The sequence below is a fragment of the Alnus glutinosa genome, chromosome 13, assembly GCF_958979055.1.
Source record: "Alnus glutinosa chromosome 13, dhAlnGlut1.1, whole genome shotgun sequence".
NCBI classification, from domain to species: Eukaryota; Viridiplantae; Streptophyta; class Magnoliopsida; order Fagales; family Betulaceae; genus Alnus; species Alnus glutinosa.
Window position 1 is genome coordinate 22426871 of NC_084898.1, and position 20520 is coordinate 22447390.

Sequence of the window (20520 nt, forward strand, 5' to 3'; positions counted from 1 at the left end):
TTAATATTGACACTATCTTTTTTAAAAAAAATAAATAAATTTAAATAATATAAAATCATGTAAACCGTTAGATGCATCACCTTAAAATGAGGTGTTGCAATATTAACTTGTGCAAGAAGAAGATTGCTCTTGAAAACTAGCGTACAATGTGGAATTTCATTGTGATAAATGATAAGTTTTGGAGGAGCAAAAGTAAACTTCAATTATAATAATATTTGAAGATCAACAAAAGGAAATTTTTTGGGGTGTTTTTTCTATACATCTATCTCTACCCAAGTTATAAACTAAGGTCTCACTCTTACTGAAAAGGGAAAGGTATACTCTATTCTTTCCCTACATATTCAAATTCTTGGGCTTAAACTTCTTATCTTAAAATTTTTTCTTCTTAACCAGCCTTTAACAAGCCACTTATCATCTCGGTCTACCGGCAAGAACTCGAGAAAAGCATTCAGTATAGAGTGTGGAAACGTCTGTAAGACTGGAAGCTGAAAATTTTATCCTTGGCGAGAAAGGAAAATTTGTTGAAGGCGGTTATCCAAGTAATCCCAACATACAATATGAGTATATTCTTGTTACCAAAATTTTTGTGTAATGACATCAATTCTATGATGCAGAGATTTTGGTGGGGGTATAAAGAGAATGGATCTAAAATCTATTGGATGAGCTGGGAAAAACTAGAGTTTCAAAAGCACGTAGAGGTATGGGTTTCAGAGATCTCATTTGTTTCAATAAAGCACTGTTGGCTAAGCAATGTTGGCGTTTAATGCAAAATAAGGACAATATTGCTTCAAAAATTATAATGGCGAAGTATTATCTTGGAGGCACAATTTTGGAAGCACAACTTGGAAAGAGACCTTCTTATGCATAGCGGAGTATTCACGGTCCTGTGATTTAGTGAAATAGAATTGATTTGGAGGATTGGCCATGGATCTGGAGTTAAAATATGGGGAGATAGATGGCTGCCTACACCAACTTCTTATTATGTTCAGTCCCCACAAAAAGTTTTAATGGGAGATGCAACAATTAGGGAACTCATTGATCAAGATATGAAATGGTTGAACAAGGATCTAATCACAACCGTTTTACGAAGGAAAAGGCATTGGTGATTAGCAAGATCCTGATCAATTGTTGTTAACAGAAAGATATACAAATTTGGAGGGGTACAAACACAGGGGAATTTTCTGTACATAGTGTATATCATCTGGAAAAAAGACAAGACGTATCTAAGGCTGAAAACTCAAAGCAAACCACTTGAACAGATATTTGGCCTTTGATATGGCAGTTGAACATTCATAATACTGAAAAAAAAAAAAAAAAATGTTTTTGTGGAGAGCATGTCACACAGTCTTCTACCAACCAAGGATAATTTGTGAAAGCGAGGTAACCGATTCCTTTTGTTCTATTTGTGGATTAGAGGTTGAAAGTACACAACAGATTTTATAGATATGTCCATCACCTATGGATGTCTGGGGGTGAACGGGATAAAGTTTAAAAAAAGTACTTGTTAAGGATCTGACTTCTTACAGGTGATGGATAATATGCTGGAGAGATGTGATAGGGATGGATTTGTGCTGTTTGTGGGGACAGCAAGGAAGATTTGGTTCATAAGAAATACGGTGGTCCATGGAGGCGAATTCCTTCATCCGAACTGGTAGTCGCAGAAGCTTTAGCAGCTTTCCTTGCTTCTTTCTTTTGCAAAGAATTAGGTCTTCTTTCTTTTGCAAAGAATTAGGTCTACATAATATTATTTTGGAATGTAATGCACTCCAAGTGGTTAAAGCTGGAGTTCCAATGTACACAACTGAAGTAGATATGGTCAACTAGTAGATAAGACTCTTATCATGTTAAAATATCTTTCTAGTTGACAGATTCATCATATTAATAGAAATCGCTAATAAGGCAACCCATGATTTAGCTCAGACTGTTGTTGGACAGTTCATAGATTAAGTTTGGATAGAAGAAATTCTTGAATGTATCTGTGATATTGTTTTGTTAGAGCAATCTACTCTATTTTTCTGATTGAGTTACAAAAGTGTTACTGTATTATTCAAAAAAAAAAAGAGAAAAAAAAAAAAGCCACTTATATTTAAAGGCAATATGCTACCAAGATATTTAGCTATTTATTCCCATTCCAAAAAGCTTTGGACATGAAGCGTAAATGTAAATATCAGTCATAAGTTTCTATGCTAACAATGTTAGAATAGGGACATTTTATAATGATTTAAAATTTGGAAGTATTATGGTACCTCAATTACAAGGCTAGCCTAGTGACATCCACATATATTATAAAACTGTTGTGATCATGACATGCACATGTCGTACATTGCATAAGCATCAAATTGAGTGGGATATGCTCGGGAGAAAAAATCAAAATCCAATGGAAAAAATAGTTTAGTAGGGCTAAAGATTTTTGTACATTACTTTGGTGTATATAAGTGTACATGATTAAGACGTATTGGCAGTGGCGGACCTAGGTTTATAAAAATGGAGGGGCCAAATTGAAAAGAAAAAAAATAGAGGGGGCAAAACTAAAAAAATTAAAAAAATTAAGGGGTAAAATTTTAAAATATTTTTTTTTTTTTAGAGGAAAATTTTGGGGCTTGGGGGGGCCAGGCCCCCCCTAGCCTCCAGGTAGGACCGCCCCTGCGTATTGGATGTAAAATCCATATATGTAGGTCCCACTCCAAGGTAAAGTACAAATAACACATCTCATTGAGTAAGAATTAGACTATGAACCAAGCCGGTTTGAATGAAGAAAAAAAAAAAAAAAAAAAAAAGACAATAGTCACAGCAAAAACAAATAAAGGACACTTCAAGTTTTTATTATTTTAGCACGAAAAATATTATTGATCACTTTTTTATTTCGTAATATTGATGTATCGGCTCTAATTAAGGCTATCAATTTTTGACACGATCTGTAAAACCGACACGAAATTAAATGGTTAGAATCGAGGAGTTTGATCCGTTTAAGTAAATGAATCAGGATATAGTTGACATATATAGTCTTACATTTATGTTTCGACACAACTCAAACTTGACACGTAAATACAAATTGTTACCTCTAATTCTAACCAACTTTTTTTTTTTTTTTTTTAACTAACAAAATGCAGTTTTTTTGTTTTTCATTCAAATAAAGGAAAAGAGAAAAGGAAAAAAATTACAAATAGGGTCCTTGGAAAACAAAACGCAGTTAATTGCGTGGAGTGGGGCACTACCGTTGAGTAGGGTATGCGCACATGCCGCGTTTAACGTACGACAATGATTATTTCTCTGTTGTCGCGCCGTTCACACTTCCACGTGCTTATTCGTGGCCAACGTGTCGAATAGTAAAATACTTGAGCCACAATTACCCTTACCTCCCTCCCCGGCCAAACCAAAGTAAAAGAAATAAAAAACAAATATTTTTTTACTGCCCCCAATAATAATAATAGCATTCACAATGGGCTTTTTAAAATTTATTTAAGTTTAATTTTAAAATTTAATTTTGTTGATTTAGCTAATTACTTAGAGTATCTTCAACAATACTACTATACTATGTATTTTAGCTATTCAAAATACATATATATTTTTTTATTTTATTTTAGGTATTAACTTTTTAATATAAACTCTAACAAATTTTCTATTGCACTTCCTATTTTTTTTTTTAAAAAAAATTTATTGTTTTAAGAATAAAGATAAAAGAAAAGATATAGAGAGCACAACTCGAGGGCTCTTCTAAACCTAATTTGCTGGAGATAAAAATTAGGTGATATTAGCTAAAAATACCTATTAGGCTATTATGAGGGGTTTACTTAATCTGTTGGAGATGCTCTTAAAACTGTTAAATAATAAACTCTTTAAATGTTTACTAAAAGCTTTTAATGTATTAAATTCAAGTCAAGCCAAATAGTTTGAAGCATTTAATGCAAAAAATAATATTAATTTTTTTTAAAAAAAATTCACCTTTTGGTTCTTTAGATTTAAAGTAAGAACCTGACATATGTTAAATTTAACTTTTAATAGAGAATTTGTTAAATGATAGCTTTTTATGTATTTTGCTAAAAATTTAGAGAAAATTCAAATTAAAAGAGCTCATCACGAGTGCACTAACCTAAATGTGCACTTTTATTTAACAAACATTTTAAGATTATAAAATTAGATCCAACCAAAATTACCTAACTTGCTATCATGATAAGCTCATATTAGTTTTTTGGTACATGTCGTAGGTCTGAATGGTTAGAATTTCTCTCATGAAAGCACACAAAAATTACAAAATGGAACTCTTCCACCACCCGGCGGGCAGCTATTATTATGATCACATCCAGATAGAATATCTATAATTGTTTTCCGTCCATGCCTTTTAGAATTTTTTATTTTTTATTTTTTTAAAAAAAGCATTGTAAAACTGAAGAAGAGTTTGGTTAAAGTAAGAAGAAAAGAATTTACCCCATTAGTCATATGACTCATATCTATTAAAATACACAAGAAAAATGCTTCAAATATTATGACTTTTACTATAGTTTATTTAAAAATTGACGTAATAGTTTATAAATAGTGAAATTATTAAAATTGAATGGCTAATAAGTCGGTTACTAACAAATTAAATTAACAAGATAAATTTTTTTTTAGTCATTCATCAATTCATGAAAAAAAAAATTATATAGTAAAAATTATAATACTTCTAATAATACTCTAAAATAAAATATGATTTCCATATTTGAGGATGTGAGAAGGGAGGGGATTGAATGGAAGTTATATAGTTCGGTAAAACTTTCACCTAACTCATTGATACTGACTCTTAACAATATAAATAAAGATGCTTGAAAGATTTCCTTGATGAAAATGAAAGAAAATCAGTATACTGTTTTTTTTTTTTTTTGGGTAGAAATTCAGGCGATTATTATTTAGTTTAAAAGCAATGATAAAAAATTAATAAACAGTTTAATAATAAAATATTGGGTTAAATACATATTTGCCCCTGTGCTTTACGACTTTTATTTTTTGCCCCCTCAGTTTCACTTTTTATCAAATTTGGTACCTGTGGTATATGAAAGACAGAAATGGAACCTCCGTCTGATTTTCCGTCCAAAACTAACGTCCACCCACGTCATTGGGTACCTAAAAATTTGAAGCCCAGAATCCAATTCTTTACATATCGTTTCCAATAACATTCAGACAACAACATGACAGAAAATGCCGTGAGTGGACATTAGTTTTGGACGGGAAATCAGACGGAGGTATTATTTCCGTCTTTTCATATACCACAGGTACTAAATTTGATAAAAAATAAAACTGAAGGGGTAAAAAATAAAGGTCGTAAAGCACGGGGCAAATATGTATTTAACCCTAAAATATTTAAGATAATAATTAAGAGAAGAAATTATGAAGATGAAAGAAAAGAAATAAAAATAAATAAATAAGCTCAGGAAAAAAGAAGAAAACGTTCAAAAGAATTTAGGCGACGGGATTTCTAAACAGATCGAATATTCTTTGTCCTTCTCTCTTTCACTCTCTCTCACCATAAGATAGAGAGAGAGAGAGAGAGAGAGAGAGAGACAGAGAAAGGAAAGAAGATCGAGGAGGAGGAAGAACAACAATCTCAAGAGAAGCGAAGCGAAGCGAATAAGGGTACCCATTTCCTCTCTCTCACTCTCTCCAAAGGAAAGGAAAGAAATTTATCGAGATGGGAAAGGGAGAGAGTAGCAATGGGGAGGTGGAGGCTGTGGCATCGAAGTTTCCATTGAGCGTTTGGGAGATGGCGGCGGCTTCCACCGTGGTGTTGGGCTTCGTGGTGGGTCTTCTCGGTGTGTACCTTACCATGCCAGCATCGGATTACAGCTTCCTCAAGCTCCCTCGTACCCTGGAAGACCTTCAAATCCTCCGGTACTTTTTGTTATTATCGTTTTTTTCCCTTTCCTTTTTTTATTTTTTATTTTTTATTTCCATTTTGGAGAAATTATAACTTTTTTTGGGGGGGTATTGTAATTTAATGATTGCATGAAGCAAATTGGTTCTTATGGAAGAAAATTTCCTTGGAGAAATATGGGGTCTCAGAGAAAAAATGAATTTTCAAGGGATTTTTTTTTTCAGGAACTCGTTTTTATTGGGTGATTTGGTTTTGTGATTGAACCTGATCAAGGATCTAATTTTATGAGTTTATTATGATTTTTGGGCTCGTAGTGCATCACGATGGAGGTGGGATATTGAGAATGGTAGCATTTCTTCATGTGGGTCTGATTTGGGTTTTTTGCATGAATGAATGTTGGTCTATCACAGCTCTATTTGGTTGCATCTATGTTTTCAACTGAAGCTGAGTAGAGAAGCATTGGTTTTAGATGTAAAGCATATATTTTTTTTTTTTTGGCCAGGGATAACTCAATTAAAAAGTTCTGGTTTTTTCTGGATTTCTAAAGTACTGTAAATTTTTTTTCTTGATTAATTGAAAGTAGTAGAGAAAAAAATGGTTAATATGAAGGAGATAATGGATTTGCTTTCTCATTTGGATTTGAGTAAGATTTTTTTACATTTTCTTCAGTCCAGATCACGCTACTTGTGGGTTGAATTGAAACTGGCTTGGGGAACTAGTCAACGTACTTGATTATCTGATTCAGGTTATTGTGAGGTTAACACCTGTGTAATGATTCTTATTTGTGGCTTACCATGGATTCCTTGGCTTGCCTCTACTCTCTACTGTCTAATTTGAATAAGAAATAGAAATAAAGTTCATATGGAAAGTATCCAAGTCTTCAAGTACGATCATCAGCAGTTTGGTAGGTCGGCATGTTTTTAAGATTAGTGCTCTAATCCTAGGCTTGATGGTCTCCAGAAAGATTTTCTAGACAAAAATATATTGGTCGTTGTTCCCCCTCTTATTGGTTTTTTTTTCCCCCCATTATTTTCTTAATCAAAGGTGTGAATGTAGAATACCAATCCATTTGCCCAAAAAAAAAAAAGGCTGTACCTTATACTTGCTAGGTTGTGCAGACAGATAGGTTGCTTTCCTCTGCATTGTATTTTTAGGACGTTGAATAGGGTAATTTGGATAGATATTAGATATTAGGTTACAATGTTCTCCTAGATAGGGCACTTGACCAGCTTAATGTGGTAAGGATGCCACTGAACTGAAGGTGGATGAGGGCAACTAAATAGTGCATACATCATTTTGTTGCCTGTGGTGAAATGAATGAGTATTCGATTGAAAAAGAAGTCAATTACCCAGTGCTGGTTCCACCTAAGTGGGCTCTTAAGATGCTTGGATTTGGTCCTACCATATTTTACATGAATTGGCCTTTATCAAGATTCAAATGCACGCACTTGCATTGGACAGCCTGAAACTTTACCATTACACTGCACAATGGCCCCTCGGATTTGACTGAAAGTCAGAAATATTATGGTAGTCAACCTACCTTTGGGTTCTTTGCTGGAGTTACAATCATCTTGTAGCTATTGACTGATGTGATCTGATATATGTTGCTAGTACTTTATGTTTCTTTTGTTGATCTTAGGTTTGTTCTTGTTATCAGAAATCTTTCCCCTTGATTGGAAATTATATGTCCCCGCTATTAGTGCTTGATTTATGCAGAGATTGTGGAATGCTACATTGATAGTTTTTTTTGTCTCCCCTTGTTCCATAGAGATCACCTAGAGAGCTACACAAGTGACTATACTGCACAAGTCCTGGTCGGGTACTGCATGGTTTACATTTTCATGCAGACATTTATGATTCCGGGGACTGTGTTCATGTCATTGCTGGCTGGAGCCCTTTTTGGAGTCTTCAAAGGTGTAGCTCTGGTTGTCTTCACCGCCACCGCTGGTGCTTCTTCTTGCTATTTCTTATCAAAGCTGATTGGCCGGCCTATTCTCTCCTTTCTTTGGCCTGACAAGCTAAAGTTCTTTCAAGCCCAGGTGAATCTCAACTCCCCTGGTAACTGTTTTTGGGTCTATTAATTCTCAGGTTGTAGCAAGATTATTACTATTTTTTAACTTCCAGGTGGCTAAAAGAAGAGAGCGTCTGTTGAACTACATGCTTTTTCTAAGATTGACTCCGACATTGCCAAATACGTTTATCAATTTCGCTTCTCCAATTGTCGATGTGCCGTATCGTACTTTCTTCCTGGCAACCTTAGTCGGCCTCATACCTGCGGCTTTTGTTACTGTCAGGGTAATTTATCTGTTGAATATTGTATAACCTTGAATGTTTGTATTTAATACGAAAAATAGTGGGCGAAAGTTTGTGGTCATAGAGCCAACTGAATTTAGGGTTGCCTCAGATGATATTGACATGAAACAGATTCTTTTATAGCAGATGAACACACTTTGTAGAGAATACTTAAGTGTGCCATCAGTAATGAGTTCTGATGATATGGTTATGGTAGGATTTAGAAAGGTTGTTCTTTTGGTGTGGTAGTTTGGAGTAATTAAAGAACATTGCAAATAATTCAAAAGTTCTGGATATTACTCACTTGTTAGAGATTTTGTAAACATCAATATTGCAAATAATTCAACAGGTTTGAGGTAGGATTAGTTCAACAAGTTAAACTACAAATAGTTTAATCTGTGTTCTTGGATTATTAGGCTCTAACATCATTCATATGTAGGAACTTATGTTCTATTGATAGTGCTTAAATATTACTGACTCTCTTGGCATATGCAGGCTGGACTAACTCTTGGAGAGTTGCAATCCGTAGGGGATCTCTATGACTTCCAATCAATTGCTACTTTGTTCCTCATTGGAATTGTCTCTGTTACACCCACGCTGGTGAGGAAGAGTAAACCATAGCATTCTACCGGCCGAACTTGCTTAATGCACAAGGGGCCCGTGCTCCTGGCTGCCATTTGAGTTTCACTTCATTTCTGTACAGATCAGCCTCAAATAAAAACAATATATGGCTGGCTGTTGATCAGCTTGTGGATTTCATTGGCAACGCTGTAGCCACTGGAGATGATAATGTGGGGAAGTTGCAGGCAGAGATTGCTACATTGTGTTATGTTTACTGTTGCGTTTCCGAGGCGTGGCGGTTGGCAGGGTGATATAATGTTTTAAGTACAGTTTCAATTCAAGTATCAAATCTGTAGTTTTAGAGATGTATATTGTTGTTAGTGAAACAATGTGTAAAAAGACAGTCTCTCTGTCGTGGTAGATTTATCATAGTTTGTGTTTTTCATCCATCCCAGCAACACAACAGCATGTACACGATTGTTTCTGGGTGTTGCCTGAAAATGGGACTTGTAGAAACGAGCAGGTTGAAATTGGCAGATCACGACTTTGTTTGTAGTCCAGATGGGTTGTTCGTATATTTGTAATTTGGTTAGATTGTGGTGAATGTTATCCTTCCTTTTTGGCAATGCGTTTGTCGAGTATATTCTTCCTTTGCCGTAATGTACAAGTTAAGTGTGATTGTGAATTAATTTTTCAAATATTAAATTGAGGTCAATTATCTCATTCCTCTTCGGTTAAGTAATGTACTTGTTTACTGTACTCTTCCTTCACGTAATATACTTGTGAGGTGTCATGTGACGTAGCATATGATCTTAAAGCCACCCACTTCTCTTTTTATTCAAAGTGAAAAGATTAAAAATAAAATAAAAATTGAATTTAAATAGAGAGTATCTACGCTAACAATAATAAATCTAATTTATCATCTTGTAAGTCTTGTCTCTTGAATGCTTGTAACTCTTGTCTCAATAGTGACTACCAATATCAAGAGTAACTAATATCGTATTCCGGCTTCAATTTCTTGACCTTCTTGTTCCGCTGAAAGCTCTCCGGGGTTTGAAGCGAGCATCACCATATATCATTGAACTCTTTTGCCTTCCCAAATCCTTGGCAATGGCAGGTGACGGGTTTGATCTCTTAGATGCGGTGGAATGAATCTCTTGTTGCATGGAAGACCCTCCCTCAGCTAGCTCTTGGTCTCAAAGCTTCAAGTTCTGTTTCCTAACAGCCAAATTTGCAGCTTCCTGCAAATACAACATTTAAATCGTGGCGTAATGGCGATACAAAATAACAATGGAACTTTAAAAGATTTCGTGATTATTCTGAATACTCAGTTACAGGTTTTCTTGTTCCTTAATCTACGTTTACCCCTAAATTAATCATACTTCTTTTGACTATCTTAACCTTTATGAAAAGCATCGCATGAGAATGAGAAGCTATTGGAGTGGATATACAATTTTAAAGAAATTGTATGGGATCGTGATCCTCTCTAAACAACCATTAATGAGACCAATAAAGAAAATCACACTTTATTGGTATTAGTATTACCATATTGGACAAAGAGCCTCTTTCGTCAAAAGGACTCACTACCACTAAAGTCAGGTACGCACATTTTATTTTTCTCTCTCGATTCAGTTTTCTCCAAAAATATTCTAATGACATAGGCATTAGAGGCTCTCTGTCGGTCCCCAGTAGTCTTCCCTTGTTTTGTAGGTGGCATGCAGTGCCGGCTCAATGCCTAGGCAAATTAGGCATTTGCCTAAGACCCCAATTAAATAAGTTTCTAAATAAAGATAGTATAATTAAGTTTCATTCTATAAAAAAATGAAATTAAATTAGAGCCCCATTTATGACCAAAAAAAGTTAGTCAATGCTCTTTAATTAAGGCCATAATTATGATAAAAAAGTAATATTATGACAAAAAAGTTAGTTATTGCTTTTTAATTAATGCCTAATTACAATAAAAAAGGAAAAGTACACATAACTCTCTCAAACTATCATCTCATTGTCAATTTACCCCACAAACTACCAATTGTGTCAATCTCCCCCCTAAACTACTAAAAAATGTCTGTCCATAATGACAAAATACCCTTTATAAAATTATTAAAATAAAATAAAAAACTAAAAAAATTATTAAAAAAAAAAAAACTAAAATTTATTCCAAAAAAATATTAAAAAAATTAAAAACTTTTTTTTTTCCCGTTTGTTTATTTTATTTTAAAAAAATAATTTCCAGTTATTTTTTCGTTTGATTTTTTTTTTCAATTTAATAAAAAATCTGGTTTTTTTTTTAACTTTTTTTTTTTTAAAAAAAACATCGTTCTTTTTTCGTTTTTTATTTAATTTAGTTAATTTTTTTTTCACTAATTTTTATATATTTTTTTTAGTTTTAGTTTTAGTTTTTTTTTTTTAATTTATTAGGATATTTTTGTCTTATTCAAAAAAAAATTAGGATCATTTTTGTCTTTTTGTTGGTCTTAGGAGGGACATTAACATTTTTGGGTAGTTTGATGGGGAATATTGACAAAATTGGTAGTTTGTGGGGTATATTGACAATTGAATGATAGTTTGAGGAGGATATGTGTACTTTCCCCCAATAAAAAATAAATACAAAGAATTGAATTCCAAGACATTAAAGAGGAAAGAAAAAAAAATGGAAAGTTACATTAATTGCACCCTTAAAACAGTTACTATCTATTTTTTTTTTTTTTTAAAACAAAAAACAATTACTAACTCATAATTTCACGTGAGCTTAAAACCAACATATTGATTAAGTTTGTTTATTAAAATAATTTTTGGAATAAAGTAAATTTCATTTTGTGCAAATTAAATAAAAATATGACTTCTTTTGAAATTACATATTTCTTGAACAGATATGAATTTTGCGAGTCTTTTGAAAAGGGGGGGTGTTAAATAACAAAAATAATGATTTAAAATTAAAATATTTAATTAAATATTTAAATATAAAAAAAATGCATATCTAAGTTTGTCGTCTTAAGCCTCAAAATTTATTAAGCTGCCTTGGTGACATGTTGCCGGTCTAGCCATCCAAAAATTTATTTTATCAACAAAGTGAAAATAATAATAATTAAATATTGGATTAAACAAAGAGAGTATGACCTGATATTGATGGATAAGGTTGAACAAACGAAGAATTGCCCCCACAGCAGAACCCAATTGCATATCACATCAGAATCAACTAATCAAAGACAATACTCTAACAATTGATTTCTTATTCAGATATGTAAAATTTTGGGATTAATATTAAAAAAAAAAATATGTAGAGGAAAATAGTAGAAGCAATAGAGAAAAGAGAAAAGATATTTTAGGTGGTTCATTGTTAAATACTTACGTCAATCATTGAAAATTACTCTAAAGATTACGTTGTACTCTTATTTACTTGATTGATTTGACCCATATTTATAGAAGAAATCGGGTTAGTGAAGAGAATATAAATAAGGTATGATTTGATTACAATCGTACATAATTTATCATTTTAATAAATGAATAATGATATATACAACACTAATATCTCATAAGTATCTTATTATGCTGAATGAGTATCGATCTACCATTGAATTGGTTGCTCCTCTCTTTTTTTTTCTTTTTTTTTTTTTTTAATTCTTAACAAGAGTTGGTTGATACTGTGAGTCTTGCTCCCCCTCCAACTGAATTTTTTTTTTTATTATTAAAGATACGTGCATACAGTTATATATAAACAGGGCTGCTCATGAATAAGCTTAGATTTGACTCAGATCACTTAATAGATAAGTTAATTGTAGACACAAAATTAGACTTAATTATTACACAAGCTATACTTGTATAAATTTGTTGTATAAACTCATTTTCGTTATTTTTTATAGTATTATAGAATGTATAATATATAGAGGAGAAATGTTTCTTGTACACACTTTGCACACAAAGTCCTATGTAATACTTTGTTTTAATTTTTTTTAAAAATAAAGTGTGTAAAAAAAAATCTTGTCGTGTAGAACTTTGTGTACAAAGTGTGTGCAAGAAATATTTCTCATAATAGATATTGCTTGAATTATTATTATTGTGAGTCTTAAATCTTTATATATATACATGTCTGTGTATAGATATATGTGTGTTTGCATAATAAATTTATATACATACTATAGAACATAAAAATAAACTCAAGAATGGAATATTTAAGATTCAAGTTAATATATCAAATTAGCTCAAATGATAAAATCTTGACAAATAATTAATCAACTAATGATTAGATTAAATTTATGAAAAAAAATAAACAATCATGATATTTACTTTGTTTAAAGAATAAATAAGTTAGTTAAATAGTTCATGAACAAGTTTGAGTTCGTTTGAAAAATAAAAGAGCCAAACTTGAACAAATATTTATCTAGTTCAATGATACGCTTAGGCTCGACTTGTGTTTTTTAAAATAAAATTAAATGAACTAAGCTTGAACATTCAATCATTACCTCGATTCGATTCAATTAAAGCTTTATATGTAACTTTTTTAACAAATGAACCCAACATAATTACATTTCTAACCAAATTATGACAATTTTTACAAAATTACATGAATCACAACATACATGTCGTATTCCGGGAATTAGCTTTTTAATTTATCATCTAAGAAAAGTTAATGTCTAATTATTCAAATTACTTTCGAAATCATTATCATACACCAATGCCTTAGAGCATTTGTAACGAAGTCGTCAAAGAGATGAAATCATCAAAATTAGACGATTTTGCTCAAAATCATGTCTCCAACGAGCTCTCTACTGCTACAGTGAAATTGCTGATTGTAAGAAACCCTCGTCTGATGAGACTAGGGCAAAGTCGTTCGTCTCTTCTTGTTTTGCAATATTTTATTCGATTTCGCGGGTGAAGGTCGTTGGTTAGAGGTGGAAAGCCAGTCAAGGGCAAAATCGATTGAGAAGATGTCGGCTATGTGGAAAAACCAGCCGTCGAAGAAGCTGGTCGTCGTGGAAAGCCAGTTTCGGTGGATCTAGAAGCAGAGAAGGTTGAGCCTCCACTAGTCGTCGAGCCACCACCGGTCGTCAAAGCAGAGAAGGTCGAGCCTCCACCGGTCGTCAAAGAAGCCAGTTGTCGAAGTAGAGAAGGTTGAGCCTTCACTGGTTATCGAAGAAGCCGGTTCGCAATGAACAACCGGCCGTTGAGCCTCCACCGGTCGTGAAGTCGTTGGTCATCGAAGGTTGGGTCCGGTGGAAGTCTGGATTGAGTCTTTTAGTTGGTTGGTTGGTTGAAAGGTTAACAAAAAATAGTATTTATTTTAAAGTTGAGAATATTTAGGGAGTTTGATATTTAAAACTTTTAAAAACTAGGTAGATAAAATAATAAAAGTGACATTTTTCGTCAAAATTTCAGCAAATCTTGACGACTTGACTACAAATGCTCTTAATCCTCTCAACATACTAGCCTAAAAAAAAAAAAAATTCCTCTCAACATACTAGTGGTGACTACCAATATCATACTTCTTTTGACTATCTTAACCTTTACGAAAAGCATTGCAACCATTGAAGATGAAAATGTTCTTTGCTCAGAGAGGGACAAAGACCTACTCCACGCGTTGTACACCCCCCAACAACTAGGCAACCCAATATCTTGCCCTCACCCAATGAAAACGAAGGCAGACTCGGTTGCAAATAAAGACCAGATTCCTAATACCCAACCAGCTGGACTAGTCGGTCATGAGAATGGGAAGCTATTGAAGAGGACTCACCACCACTAAAGCTAGGTAGGCACATTTCTTTTTCTTTCTCCCAAAAAACACACTAATGACTTGGGCATTAGAGGCTCCGTTTCGATCCCCAGTAGTCTTTTCTTGTTTTATAGGTGGCATGTCACCGGTCTAACCATTCAAAATTTTGTTGTATCATCAAAGTGAATAATAATAATAATAATAATAAAGAGAGTATGACCTGATATTGATGGATAAAGTTGAACAAACGAAAAATTGCACCCACAACAGAACCCAATTGCATATCACATCAGAAACAGCTACTCAAAGACAATACTCATCCACAGTTGATTTCTTATTCAGATATATAAAATTTTGGGATTATATGTATATTGAAGGAAAACAGTAGAAGCAATAGAGAAAAGGGAAAAGAGATTTTAGGGTAGTTCATCATTAAATGCCTACGTCTATTACTTAAAATTATTTTAAAAACTACGTTATACTCTTATTTACTTGATTGATTTTACTCATTTATATTTTATAGAAGAAATAGGGTAATTGATTGATTTGACCCATATTTATAGAAGAAATGGGGTTGGTGTATATAAGGTATGATTTGATTAAAATCGCACATAATTTATCATTATAATAAATGACTAATGATGTATACAACATTAATATCCCACAAGTGTTTCATTATGTTGAGTGAGAATGTCAATCAACCATTGAATTGGCTCTTTTCTTTTCTTTTTTTCATAAAAATTAATCGAATGTCAATCACCCACCGAATTGGTTCTTTTCTTTTTCTTTTTTTCATAAAAATTAATCGATATTGTCACGCCAACAGATTAAAATATGAATGTGTTATATAACATTACTCATAATAAATTATTACAAAATTACATGAATCACATCAAACCATGCATAAAATAGAGAAAAATGCCTCATGCCACATCCCATCCCACTCGTATCTCATCTCAATAATGCTCATTGGCCCTCGAGATATATATACTTTAACAAAAGTTTATCTAAAAGTTTAGCACAATATTTAACATTACTTCAAAATAAAGTAGTTGGGAATAGTAATAATTCTCACAACATACATGTATTCCGGGAATTAGCTTTAATTTATCAATTAAGAAAAGTTGTCTAATTATTCAAAATCATTATCAAACATACCAATATATAATTTTAAATTCAAAAGAGCAAAAGTTTAAAACGAATAGGAACAAGAAAACGCAAAGCATTAAAGGGCAAAAAGAAAAAAAGAAAAAAAAAGAATTATTCAAATATTTTGGTGATTCTAGCGACTTTTCCTTTCGAATTTAATAAAAAGAATTTCCAAATAGTTAATACACCCGAGCAGGGTGTAATGGAGTTGATACACCCATGTCTTAATCCTCCCAACATTAAGACTCAAGAGCAACTATTTTCGTATTCCTACTTAAATTTCTTGACCTTCTTGTTCCGCTGGAAGCTGTCCGGAGTTTGGCTATCTAGCTTGCGTTTTATCCCTGGTCGTCCTGAAGCACCACCATCCTTGAGCTCTTTTGCCTTCCTGGCAGCAACCGCTGGTCTTTTCCCCTGCCGTTCTTTCGGCTTCTCCCCTTTCTGAGACTTTGAATTCAAACCGCCTTGCCTGACGAACTTTCTTTTCACCTGATGAACTTTCTTTTGGACACCAGATTTGCTTGCACGCAAGCCCTGGTAGGACACGGGAGTCTTCATATTTGGAGTCCTAGGATCCACTGCCAGCCTCTTGGCAGGAGAATTGGCGGCCTGAGCAGATGATGGATGTGATCTCTTAGATGGGGTGGAATCTCTTGATGCATGGAAGACCCTCAGCTCTCGGTCTCGAAGCTTCAAGTTCCGTTTCTTAACAACCAAATTTGCAGCTTCCTGCAAGTACAACATGTAATTGTGGCGTAATTAATTAAGGGGTGGCTATACAAAATTTTAAAAATAACAATGGAACTTTAGAAGTTTTCATGATCATTCTAAATATTAAGTTTACAGGTTTATCAGGTTTTCCTGTTTCTCAATCTACAATTGCCCCTAAATTAATCATAGTTCTCTTACCTATCATTACCCTTTAGGAAAAGCATTGCAACCATCGTTCACAGTTAGATGAAGGCAAGCTTTCCTAGAACCCTTCTAGCTAAATCTGTAGGCCTATGCAGTTTGGGGGAAGACTCTACGAAACTAATTACACTAAAATCGTGCCCAGCTAAGAGAGAATCAAGCAAGATATTGTCAAAAATAAACATGCAATATATCCCAAACGATTCCCTTCACGGATAATACCCTAGCTTCATCTCCAAATACGCCTCCAATTGACAACACAAAACAAAGACCAAACGATTCCCTTCACTGATAATACCCTAGCTTCATCTCCAAATACGCCTCCAATTGACAACACAAAACAAAGACTATAAAGCATTTCAGATGGAGGCCTCAACCTCCAAAGATGTCCACAAACATTTAATGACACAACACAGTTGAAAGCCTCCAGAAATTACTTTTACAACTTAGGGCGCATTTGGTACGCGGAATAGACTCCTGGGATGGAATGACTATTCCTATGAAATAATTATTATGTCATTTGGTTGCACACCATTTCTAGGATTGACTATTACCAGGGAAATGTCTATTCCCATACGAAGATAAATATCTATTCCTTGAGGAATGGAGTGGATTTTCCAAGAAAACTTATTATTATTATCATACAAACCTAAATTATAAAAAGAAAAAAAAAAAAAAAAAACACAATCACAAATCATTCTATGCGTGGCTGACCACTCCAAGGAGAGACCGACCACCCTGACAAAACCACGGGGGTGGTTGCACCATGCCCAGAGCCCCTCCCTGTATATATTTTAAAGAGAACGCACTGCAAAGTGCAAATACCTACTTGTTCATCCAGTTTAACATGGTCGACCCAGTTCTCAAAATTTCAGAAATCATATAGTTTAGCCTGTTTGGGAATCTTTGGTTGGGTAGTAGCAGCAATAGAAGTAGATTTTCAAGCTCAGATTTCAAGAATGACAAGTCTGAGATCTTCATCGACATTAAAAATTGAAGGTCAAAGAAGGTGACAAGAATTATGAGCCGTTGATTCTGAGGTTACCGAAAGAGATCCCCGAGCTGTCTTCTATACCTTCCATATCCATACCAAGCTTTGGTACGCTTGGTGTCATTCTCATGGAAAAGAGGCCATTACAGACCCTAGCTTTCTTAGGTCCAAAAGAGCTCTGTCGCTCTCTTTGCCTTAAATTTTTGTTCTTGCATTTCACAAATAGTCAGCAACCACAGAATTTTTTCCAATATATATATATATATATATATATATATATATATATATATATATATATTTTAAAAAAATTTTCTTATTTTTTTGATAAGTTAAATATATATATTGGGCATTATAATAATTTTGGTACACTTCCAATGAGAGCATATGTATTGTCACCAAACTAAAGAATAGGATTCCTAGCTATTCTATTCCACATTCTTTCATTCCCAATAATAGCTATTCATTTTCCTAGTAGAATAGCCATTTCACATACAAAACATGCCCTTAGTTGTTAAGAAGAATTCTGCCAAAAAAAGGTCCCTACGGGCTACGATTATCCCTTGCTGTGAATTATAGATCTCAACTCTAACTCTCATGGTATCCATGTTAAAGTGACATCCCGTGGTGAGTGGTAACATTAAATTATGTGTTAGACTGGATACACAATAGTAAACTCTGTATTATAGCATACAAAAACCAAAACAGAAGCAAATGGTAAAAGCACTGAAATTAGCGAACATAGCAAGTAGTTTTGAACTTTCTTCAACTCTCATAAACATTACTTCAGGTGTAACTCAATTTCAACTAAATAAGAAGGTACAAATTCCATAATTATTCTCGCTACCATGGTTTTAAGCATTTTAGAAACTCATCAAGCATTCACAAATAGATAAAAGAACTTCAAGGAAACTAACTGATAAATACGAGATTAAAAGATCATACCCTTGTTTTAAGCAAAATATAGGCAATACCCTTTCCAAGATGCATATGAGGATGTCTAATGACCCGAATTGCTTCAATGGAGGATCCCACATTGTCGATACTAGAAAACAACCGATAAAGTTCTTCATCCTGTAAAATAATGAAAAACAAACATATGTCCAGATTTCAATAACAACACATGCATAATTAGGAGCACATACATATAAAAATCAATATAAGTAAATTACCTTAACATCATATGGGAGGTTACCCACAAAAACAGTTCTCTTGTTATCATAAAGTGAATCATTTTCCCCTTTCAACTTCTTACGAGGTGGGCATGCCCTGTCAACACGGATGTGATTTCCTCCAACCTAGAATCAGTTAAAGAAAACATCAACAAATAGTAACTTAAACTAAAAATTAAGATGGCACAAAGATTAAACTTCACATGCTGGTTGCCAACACTTGAGATAAGAACATACCACAGCCATGTTATGGGACAGAGAAGCCTTAGTGGATTCCTCAGTTTTAAAAACAATGTAAGCATGAACACTGCAATAGGAAGCTTTGTCAAAAGCAAAACAACACTGATTGAAGAAACGACAAAAAAAAAAAAAAAAAAAACCCTATAATAGCATCAACAACAAATCAAAGCAGTCATGTATCAATTATCAATTAAATGATGAAAATGAAAGACTTCCTTCTTCAGCTTAAACATAAATTCTATCTAGAAGCCATCAATAAGGAAAAAGCATATTGCCTCATTCACGTAACGATAGTAAATTTATTGGCGACTGCAAAAGATGAAATTGCCAAGACAAATAAAAAGAAAAATTATTTAGACCACAAAAAGAAAAAATGAAAAATTTAATACAGTAGAGCGAAGTCAGAAAATATATATATACGACCAACCAACCCAAAATCAATGGACAACATAAAATGAGTACCACAAAGATTAGAAGCTTATAAAGCAAAACATTCAAACAAGTTAAATCAGTCAAACTAGTACAAAAATCCAAACAACAATGTGATTCAAAATCCTCACCTGTCAGCAGTTTCATTGATTTGCTTTGTAATGATCGCTTCCTTTCTCGGCCTTTTTGTCTGCAAAACAATAATCATAGGCATAAATCACATCTCTGTTTAATGTAGCAAAACAAACATATCCATTTCTCGAATTGTTTGAACACAAAATCATCATGGAACACTCACATCCAAGATGGGAACGGAGCGGATCCTCACAGACTCCACCTCCCCAAATTGTTTGAACTCCTTAACAAGAGCCTTCTTCTTCAACTTCAGCGGCAAGTTCCCAACAAACACAGTCCTCAAAAGCTTGCTCTCGTCGTCGTAACCTTCCGGCGAAACCACCAAATCCTGCACATTATCCACTGTTTTCCTCTTCTCCCCGACAAGTTTCTTCTTCTCTCTCTCCTCTTCCTCTTCCGCCGCCACGCCGTACTTCTTCTCCTCGTATTCTCTCTCAAGCTCATCTCTCTTCCTCTTCTTCGCACCCAAAATAGGGTTCTCTCCGTTCGATTTGGGACCCAATTTACAGCCTTTCCCTTCGTCTTTCTTCAATGCCCCATTGGACCCAGAACCTAAATTAGGGTTTCTACCCTTGTCGTCCTTAAACGCACCGTTAGATTCGGCTCCAACATTAGGTTTTTTGGGTTTCTCTTTCTTTGCTTTCTTCTCCCCCAATGGTGCCTCCGAAGCTTCAGCGATCGTATCCGAATCAAGATTAGGTTTAGGATTTTTCTGCTTGCCCCTATCCCTTTTCTTCTTCGGCTCACCGTCAAGATTAGGGTTTTCAGAGACGACGTCGTTGGGGATTCTGAGAGACTCAGCCGGAGCAAACCCGAATGATTCTTGAGGCTTTCTCCTATAGGGGTTGCTTTCAGAGAAAATGGAAAAGGCAGCGTTTTGGTCATCCGTGGCTTCGCCGAATAGGTTCTTGAAAATACCCGACGAGGACGGAACGGCGTCGCTTTGGGGAGACTGCTCTGGTTCTTTGGCTTTGGTTTTGGGTTTCGGCTTTCCCATTCTTCTTTAGGTTTTGGTTCAAAAGAGCTGCGAAAAGAGACGTTTGAATTGGTAGCGAATGAGCAAGTTTGAAGATTGATGGCGTGTAGCCTC

General features: G+C 34.1%; 2 protein-coding genes across 2 annotated transcripts; one reads left to right on the top strand and one right to left on the bottom strand.

Moving 5' to 3' along the window:
- The first annotated feature begins 5447 nt into the window (after positions 1-5447).
- LOC133854307 (uncharacterized membrane protein At4g09580) lies at positions 5448-9324 on the top strand. The gene is made up of 4 exons (XM_062290440.1): positions 5448-5862; positions 7614-7884; positions 7970-8140; positions 8633-9324. Exons 1-4 carry the CDS (start codon positions 5663-5665, stop codon positions 8756-8758), a joined length of 768 nt encoding a protein of 255 aa, XP_062146424.1. The 5' UTR covers positions 5448-5662; the 3' UTR covers positions 8759-9324.
- Positions 9325-15665: 6341 nt separating this feature from the next.
- On the bottom strand, positions 15666-20520 carry LOC133854455 (uncharacterized). Its single transcript, XM_062290672.1, has 6 exons — positions 19594-20520; positions 19427-19485; positions 18864-18933; positions 18627-18752; positions 18400-18528; positions 15666-16283 (listed from the first exon to the last, which is right to left on the bottom strand). Exons 1-6 carry the CDS (start codon positions 20425-20427, stop codon positions 15825-15827), a joined length of 1677 nt encoding a protein of 558 aa, XP_062146656.1. The 5' UTR covers positions 20428-20520; the 3' UTR covers positions 15666-15824.

Bases quoted from the DNA above. Each gene is read 5' to 3' on its own strand.
- LOC133854307 (XM_062290440.1), top strand. From the start codon at position 5,663: ATGGGAAAGGGAGAGAGTAGCAATGGGGAGGTGGAGGCTGTGGCATCG. The intron at 5,863-7,613 runs GTACTTTTTGTT...CTTGTTCCATAG, and splicing joins GAAGACCTTCAAATCCTCCG to AGATCACCTAGAGAGCTACA. The intron at 8,141-8,632 runs GTAATTTATCTG...TGGCATATGCAG, and splicing joins CGGCTTTTGTTACTGTCAGG to GCTGGACTAACTCTTGGAGA.
- LOC133854455 (XM_062290672.1), bottom strand. From the start codon at position 20,427: ATGGGAAAGCCGAAACCCAAAACCAAAGCCAAAGAACCAGAGCAGTCT. The intron at 19,486-19,593 runs GTGAGTGTTCCA...ATTGTTTTGCAG, and splicing joins GCTCCGTTCCCATCTTGGAT to ACAAAAAGGCCGAGAAAGGA. The intron at 18,753-18,863 runs GTATGTTCTTAT...AACTGATTCTAG, and splicing joins TGTCCCATAACATGGCTGTG to GTTGGAGGAAATCACATCCG.